We start from the raw sequence: 9049 nt of genomic DNA, 5'->3' as shown, positions 1-9049 counted from the left end.
CTCCCTGTGTTTGTTTCTATGTACTAGGTAGAGATGCTGCATCTCCCAGGTTTTGTAGAGTGGCCTACTGTAGTGGGTTTCCTGTATGTTCCAGAGGCACAGTCTCCTCTGTCAATGAAGCTGGGTGCTTGAGGTGTGTGGGCTGTGTATACCCTCCTCTTTTTATTGAACCTTGATTGCTTTTGCAATATCAATGTGAGGAATTTACCCTAGCTGATCAGCTGCAAGAACTGACTGTGACCACCAACCTCCTACTTCTGTGGAGGATCAGTTGTGCAGAAGCCTACCCTTCAGAGCAGGACTTACTATAGCAGGGCTCTGGTGCCTGCCAGGTTCATCCCTTGAGTGTTCCACTTCTGGAGATTTGGGTGGTGGTGCTTCAGTGTGACCTGAATCTGTCCACTGAGTGTGCTGTCTCAGGGAACTCCTGGGAGGTTCAAAGTTAGGCACTGCCTGTGTTCTGGCCAGTGCCACCTGGCATAAGCTGCAAGCAATCTGAAGATAGCTGCTACTTGTGCTGGTCTTGAGGGTGCCCAGTAGAGGCCAAGATAAAAAGCAAGGCCAGCTGCTCCTAGCGCCAGGCCTGGGGCCACATCGGATGAGGTACAGGGCTCACTGAGGCCAGATGCTGCCTGTTTGAGACAATTCAGAAAAAATTGAATCATGAGCCAAGACAAGCCATTCATATGGAAAATCCACTGGAAAGAGGTTGGGTGCACCCGAAAGCTTGTTGGGGCGGGGCCTCAGGGAATCACCAGGGCAGGTTAAACAGTGTGAGCCAGGTTGATGGAATCTCAGATATGTGGAGTAAGAAGCACCAGGAATTCATCTTCCCACCAAGATAACAATTGTACTGGCAGTTTTGTCTGCTGTAGCTATTTTAGAACTGTGGGGTCTATTGAAGGCCTGCAACTTCCAAAGAAAAGCTTTGATGGTAAATTACTAATTTCAGTCTATTTCAGCTCTATGCTCAGCAATAGTTACCTATCCCTCATCTCCCAACCCCATGGCAGGCATGCATACAAACATTCTAAGAGCAACTTGCTCACAGGTGGCAGGAGCAAGGGTGAACAAAAGGACCTTGTTTCCCAAATATCAAGAATTTGTGCTCTAGCCACTGATTGCTGCTTTAGTTGGCAGAGGTGCAGACACACTGGTGGGAAGACCCCACCCCACCACACCCCTCTGCATCAACTTTCAGGAGATTTAAAGAGCCAACACCTTCTTTTTCACTTTCATTTTTCTCCTTTTCACCATTTGGGGGCCACATATTTCAGGACTAGACATTCAAAAGCAATTGCATATGCAGGGGAATATAAAACAAAAAGAGCAGACAGGAGAGCCCTGGAAAAATATTGTTTACACCTCAGGGTGATCCCAAGCACAGAAATAACCTACAAAATCAAACATAAAAAAACAAAAGAGCAAATCCCGCAGAAAGGAGAATGTAAATTCCAGATATATCACATTACCAGATCCAAATATTCTTATTCAATAACAACAACAAAACCATAAGGCATACAAAGAAGAAGGAAGGTATGGTGCATTCAAAGAAAAAAGTAAATACCATGCTGAGAAAGACCAGAAAAAAAAAGTGAAGAAAAGGATGTATAAACAATATGAAAATATCAACAAGGAGATTTTTAAAAACATAAAAAGAAATCAAAGAAGAAAATTTGGAACTGAAAAGTATAATAGCTCAAATAAAAAATTTACTAACAGGGTTCAGTAAATGTACAGTAATTTGAAATACAATGAGTGAGGGCAATGCATGGCCTTCCAATAAAAAGTACTTGAAGACTGAAAAAAAATTTATCAGCAAGATTCAAATGCAGACGATTAGACAAAATAAAAAATGTATGAACTCAAATATAAGATAACCAAAATTATCAACTCTGAAAAACAGAAAGGAAAAAGTTTAAAGAAAAGTGAACAGAGTCAAGGGACATGTGGAAGACTATCAAGCAAACAAACATATGTATTGCAAGTGTCCAAGGAGAAGAGAGAAAGTAAGTGGCAGAGAGAATACTTGAAGAAATAATAGCTGAAAACTTTCCAAATTTCATGAAAGACATACATAGAAATATCCAAGAAGCCCATTAAAGTTGAAGTAGGATGAACTCAAAGAGACCTGCAGCAAGACTCATTATTATCAACCTTATAACAGACAAAAACAAAGTATCCTGAAAGTATGTCTCATCACATACAAGGACCTGCAATAAGATAATGAGCAGATTTATCATTAGAACCTTTGGAGATCCAAAGACAATGAGCTGATATATAGTCAAAGTGCTAAAAAAAAGGCATCCTATATCTAGCAAAACTATCCTTCAAAAATGAGGGAGAATCTAAGACATCCCCAGATAAACAAAAACTGAATTTTTTCATTACTACTAGACCTGCCTCTCCAGAAATGCTACAGTGAATTGCACACTGAAATGAAAAGACAGTAACTAGGCAGTAATTTGAAACTATGTTAAGAAGTAAATATCTCAGTAAAAGTAAACAAATAGGCAAGTATTAAAGCATGTACAATTCTAATGTTGGTTTATACCCCCACTTTTTGTTTTCCACATGATTTTAAGAGATGAACACATATTTAAGAACACTTATTAATCTAAAAGGTAGTACTTTTTTCAGATTTTATTTATTTATTTTTAGAAAGAGGTGAAGGGAGAGAGAAAGAGAGGGAGAGAAACATCAATGTGCGGTTGCCTATAGCATGCCCCCAACTGAGGACCTGGCCCGCAACCCAGGCATGTGCCCTGACTAGGAATTGAACCAGTGACCCTTTGGTTCTCAGGCCGGCACTCAATCCACTAAGCCACACTGACCAGGGCTAAATGGTAGTATTATTATAACTTTGGTTTGTAATTCCACACTTTGTTTCCTACCTACTTTAAGAAACAATGCATTAAGACCAATTAGTAGTCTATGATTTTAGATGCATGATATATAAAGATTTAATTTTGCCACATCAATAATTGAAAAGTGATAGCAGAATGTATAGCAGTAGAGCTGTTTTATGTTATTAAAGCTAAGCTGGTATAAATTTAATTATATTGATATAACTTTAGGATTTTAAGTGTAATCCCTATAAAAACCACAAAGAAAATAGCTGTAGAATATATGCAAAAGGAAACTAAATATTTCACTACAAAAAAAATAAACTCAATGCAAAAGAAGACAGTAATTCTGGGAATGGGGAACCAAAAAAGCTATAAGTGCATAGCAAATAGCAAAATGCCAGTTCCTGATCAGTAATTACTTTAAATATTAAAGAATTAAACTTTTCAATCAAAAAACAGAGACTGGCAAAATGGATAAAAACATGTCATTTTATATCCAAAGACACAACTAGATCAAAAGTAAAAAGATGAAAAAAATATTCCATCCAATACTAACTGAAAGAGAACAGGAATGGCTCTAGTATTATCAAACAAAATAGACTTTAAGTCAAAAGAAGTTTACAAGATATAAAGAACATTATACATTAATAAAAGGTTCAATACAGCAAGAAGATATATTTACCCACCTATTAACAAACCGTCAAAATATATTAAGCAAAATGAATAAAACTAAAGGAAAAAATAGACAATTCTACAATAACAGTTGGATACTTCAATACCCCATTCTCAGTAATGGGTAGAAACACCAGAGATACGATAAGTAAGGAAATAGAGGACTTAACACAATAAACCAAGCAAATCTAACAAACATACTTGAATACCCTACCCAACAGCAATAGAATATACTTTTTTCTTAAGTGCAATGGGACAGTCTCCAGAATAAACAACATGTTAGACTGTGAGTCAAGTCTCAATAATTTTAAAAGAAAGATATGATACAAAGTGTCCTCAACCACAGTGTAATGAAGTTATAAGTCAATAACAGAATGAAAACTGGGAATTTACAAATTTGTGAAAATTACACAATCTTTTCTTCCCATTATATTTTTCCATTTATTTAGGCCTTTGATTTCTTTCAACAGTATATCATAGTTTTCCACATACAGATGCTGCACATATTTTGTTAGATTTGTACCTTAGCATTTCATTTTTCAATGCTATTATAAATAACACTGCAAAAATTAATTTGTTCATTGCAAGTATATAAAAATACAGTTGATTTTTGCATATTATCTCTATCCTGTGACTTCACTAAGTGAATTATTAACTCTAGGAGCTTTTTTGTAGAGTTCATGAAGTTTTTTTGTTTTGTTTATATTTTATTGTTTATACTATTTCTAAACAACCAATGGGTCAATGTATTAGTCACCTTAGGCTACCATAGCAAAATACCACAGACTGAGTGGTTTAAGCAAAAGACACTTCTCTATTCTGGAGGCTCCAAAGTGCACAATCAAGAGGGCAGTCAATTTAGTTCCTGGTGAAGGCCCACTTTCTGTCTTGTGGACAACCACCTTCCTGCTTAGTTCTCACATGGCAGAGAGGTCAGTTTTCTCTTTCTCTTCTTATGACATTAATGTCATCAGGTGGGCCCACCATCATGACGTCATCTAAACTTAATTGCCTGCAAAATGCATAACTCCAACTACTACTACATTGGGGGGTATGCCTTGAACATATGAATTTGGGGTGGGGGGCACAATCGGTCCATAATATTCTGCCCATGGCGCCCTTAAGAATCATGAATACATGCAAAATAAATTTATTTCATCTCAGAAGTCTCAACCAATAGCAGTTTCAACTCTAAAATCTAGTCTTATCAAAATATTTAAATCAGATATGGGTGAAACACAACGTGATTCATCCTGAGGCAAAACTCTTCTCCAGCTATGAACCTGTGAAACCAGAGAAGTTATATGCTTCAAAATACAGCATGGGACAGGCATGGGTAACCATTCTCATTCCAAAAGGGAGAAATTAGAAGAAAAGAATGATCGTTCCAAGCAAGTTCAAAATCCAGTAAGACAAATATCATTAGATCTTATGGTTTAATGCTCTGCTCTCTGACCCATTGGGGTGGAGGTCCTGCCTCCAGGACCCACTGGGATGGCAATCCCACTCTTGTGGCTCTGCTGGGTGGGTTGCCAGCCAGCAGATCTGGGTGGCCCCACCCCCAAGTCTCCAGGAGGCCACTGTCTGGCCAGTTGAAATTAGGTCTGATGATCTCTGAATTGCCGTCAGGACAATTCTTCCCTTGTCTTGAAGAATAGCACACATTCACAGCCAAATAGCTCGATGGTCCAGTCCCGCAGGACCTAAGAAGTCCAATAACCTTCCTTCATTTAGTCTCGGTTGCATCCCTTTCAGTTCAAACTGGCAGTGTTTCAGATGAGGTTGTTGATTAGATCTGTAGTTCACACATATGCTAATCTCCTTATCAAAAGGTTGTTGAACCACACCCTTAGCGTACTCTTCAGAACAAACTTTCTCATTGTTTGCAACACGGACAGACTGAGAATTTTCCAAAGTTTTAAAGTTCTGGTTCTTTTTGCTTAACAATTCCTTCTTCAACTCATTTATCTCTTTTTGCACTTTACTAAAATATAAGCAGCCAGGAGGCACTAAGCTTCTCCTTCGACACTGTTTAAAAATCTCAGCTAAACACTTAATTTCATCTCTCACAAGTTCTACTTTCCACAAAACACCAGAATACAATCACAGCTCAGCCAAGTCTCTGCCACTTTGTAATAAGAATTACCCTTTCCCTATTGGCTAATAACATTCCGCATTCCCATTGGAGACCTCACCAGAATAGCCTTTAATGTCATATTTCCACCAACATTATGTTCATGACTATTTATATATTCTCTAAGAAAATGAAAGCTTTCTGAATAGCTCTCTTTTCTTTCTGAGCCTTTCCTGGATCACCAATAACTGCTCTTTCATGGCAAACCTTACTTTTCATAGTATGAACCTCAAAACATTCCCAAACTATACCTGTTACCAAGCTCCAAAGCTGCTGCCACATTTTTAGGTACCACATTTTGCCATGTACAATGCACACCCACTTTTTAGTACTAATTACCATGTATAATGCTCATCCTTACTTTTCCCTCAAAAATTTGGATAAAAAGTTTGCATTATAGATGGCAAAAGACAGTATTCCTTTCAGCAGTACCCCAAAATTCTGTCTTAGCTTGGTCTGCTCTCACAACGTGCCATAGCCTGGGTAGCTTAAACTACAGATATTCATAGGCTGGAAGATATTTTACAGGCTGGCCGTCGGAGATCAGGGTGCCCTCACGACTAGGTTTTGATGAGAGCCCTCTTCCTGGCTTGCAGACAGCCATCTTCTCGCCCTGTGCTCAACATGGCCTTTCCTCGGTGTATGCACATGGGCGAATCAGCAGACAGACAGTAAGTGAGGAAATAAAAGGCTTGAACAACACAATGAACCAACCATATCAAATATATATATAAACACTCTACCCAGTAACCACAGCAAACACTTTCTTCTGAGACATCTTTCTCTCTTTCTCTTCTTACGGCACTAATCCCATCATGAGGGTTACACTCTCGAGACCTCATCTAAACCATCATCTCCCAAAGGACCCACCTCCAAATACCATCACAGTGGGAGTTAAAGCATCAGCATACAAACAGTGAGGGCAGACAAACTTTCAACTCATAACAGGTATCATGAAGATTTTATTATTCATTCACATACCAGTGAGATTTACTATCTTGTTTTCATAGATTTAATAAGCATTTACTGTTTTGAATAGCCACTTTATGTCATTGCCCATTTTCCTACTGAATAGTTCATTTTTAGCTTTTCTATTTGTAAGAGCTCTTTACATTGCATGGAAACTAACATTTTGTTACATGTGGAGTAAAATTTTATGGTTTGTTCTTTTGAATTTTGTTAACAGTAATTTAATATATAAGTAAATTGTTAATTATGATGTTCAATTACTATTAATAAAATAACTTTATATCTGCAATATAATTACTTTTTTACTTTGATTCCTGCTTTGGTATCATTCATAGAAATACTAGCACAACTTCAACATCATAGGAAATTAGCAAGGAATGTTAGTAATAAGAATGGTAAATTTACTAATAATCACTGCCATTTATTGAGTATCTATTATGTATCAGATACTCCACATAAATTATTCTTCTTAAGCTTTACAACAGATCTATGAAGTTATCACTATTCCCATTCTACAGATCAGGAAACTGAGGCAGAAAGAGGACAAAGTAACTTGCCTATAATCCTGAAACTTGCAATGTTGGAGCTGAGATTCAGTCCCTTTGTTATGTACAAACTCAACACTTTGTAAACAGATAAATAGACCTGGGACCACATGCTGGCTGGTAGGTGTGTTATCATGTGGTACCCTTCACCCCTCTGAGTCCTGTTGTCACCTATAAAATTTGCTTAATAATAACTCCCTCATAGAGTTGCTGAGCGATTTAATTGAGAAGAAACATGCAATGTGCCCAGCACATAACACAGTCATAGAAGAGAGACAGCCACCACCCTTCTTTGCTGGAATGCCTGAGCTCTTCCCTCCCCTCTGTTGTGGGGTGTGGTGGAAGGGCAGTGAGATAGAGAGTGAAGGAGTGCAGCTGCGAGGGGCAGAGGTGGCAATTCCAGGCGTAGCCCATCTAAGTGAGGAACAGAGTGAGGTGAAGCCTCAGCCTGCAGGAGACCCACCCTGGGAGGGACTCAGGTGCCTCCAGCACAGGGAGGCAGGCCTTTCCAAGTGTGGGAGGCTGGGGTGGGGCTGGGTCAGGAAAATCTCTCCACTGCTCTGAAGCAGCCACGCTTGCTCAGGAGGAGAGCCCTGTGAGGTTGCTGATCATCTTCCAGCTCTTGCCCTGTTGGCCCGGACACACACACAGAGACAATGGGGAACCTTGAGGGACACCTGCTTCCAGCGCTGTCCTTCTTCTTCTACTCACTCTACTACTCAGTGCGGGCATCCTTGGCCTTGCTACGGGGACAGAAGTTTTTTAACCCTCTACCCCCAAGGGAGAAGCGAGGACACAGTTGGTGGAAGCAGGTACCTGTGGAAGGAATGGTGAAGGTCGTTATCAGCCTGACTGGCATGATAGCCGACTTCTTCTACCCCCCAGGAGTCAACCGGCTGAAGATAATAGACTGGGAGGACCCTCGGCGGCCATTCTTGTTCCCAAATAGCTGGCAGCATGTCACCATGTATGGGTTCTTCCTGCTCAGTGGCGTGGTGGACATTGTGAGCCAGTCGTGCCTGGCACGGCAGAGCATGAAGCTGGAGCGAGCAGCCGAGGCCCTGGCCTGCTGTATGCTGGCGCTGCTGATGGCAGCCCACATTGAGCACAAGGACAGCCTGGAGATCCGCCTGCACGTTCTCTTCATAGTGCCTGCCTTGCTGGTCGGCCTGGTGCTCCTCATCGAGGTCTGGGTCCCTGACCAGCCCCCGCTCTGGCTGCTCAAGTCCTGGATGGGGCTGGTGTTCAGCACCTGGCTGCTGCAGATCTGCATGGTGCTGTACGTTCCTCCCTCCGGGCAGCCCTGGAGGTCAGAAAACCCCGTGGACCTCGCCTTCCTCACCATCTTCTTCTGCTGGCATTTGATTTTAGGGGCAGGCATTCTGGCTGCTGTCTATGGCATCTGCAGCCTATGGCATCATCACTGCTCCTCATGGACAGAAGCTGCAGGTACCAAGTACCAGCCATGCCCCACAGGCTACAGCAGCGAAGAGCTGGAGAAGCTCAGGGCAGGGGCCGAGCTGCAGGACCCGGGCGTCTAGGTTTAGAATCTGTCTTGGGCTAGCCTTCTGCAATGAAAGTTTTGAGGCTGCCCGTGGAGTGCATAGCATGGGGTCTACAAGTGGCTTTCCATCACACGGTCATCTTCCTTGTTCCTAAATAAACCTTCACGCTCCTAGCAGAACTTTCGTCCACCACTCGGATCTCTCCGGGTCTGTGCCTTTCCTGCCCCACTATTCAGGGTGGTACCAGGCCATGGACTTTCATGAAGCGAGAACAAGGAGCGGTGCTTTTCCCTGACAGGCTTTGGGATCCAAGAGGAGAAAATGAAATGAGAAAATAGAGGGAGATGGAGTGTCACTGGGGACCCCAGGAGGCTT

The 9049-nt window shown here is 41.2% G+C and overlaps 1 protein-coding gene across 1 annotated transcript; it reads left to right on the top strand.

The window, feature by feature from the left end:
• The first annotated feature begins 7800 nt into the window (after positions 1 to 7800).
• Positions 7801 to 8710, top strand: LOC129072059 (transmembrane epididymal protein 1A-like). The gene has a single exon (XM_054575453.1). The coding sequence runs from the start codon at positions 7826 to 7828 to the stop codon at positions 8708 to 8710; it is 885 nt and encodes a 294-aa protein (XP_054431428.1). The 5' UTR covers positions 7801 to 7825.
• Positions 8711 to 9049: the final 339 nt, after the last annotated feature.

The sequence above is a fragment of the Pteronotus mesoamericanus genome, unplaced genomic scaffold (assembly GCF_021234165.1).
Source record: "Pteronotus mesoamericanus isolate MK-2021 breed Mesoamerican mustached bat unplaced genomic scaffold, CSHL_Meso_final contig_1141, whole genome shotgun sequence".
Classification (NCBI taxonomy): domain Eukaryota; kingdom Metazoa; phylum Chordata; class Mammalia; order Chiroptera; family Mormoopidae; genus Pteronotus; species Pteronotus mesoamericanus.
Note: the sequence above shows the minus strand (reverse complement) of the source record. Positions and strands in the feature narration are given on the sequence as shown.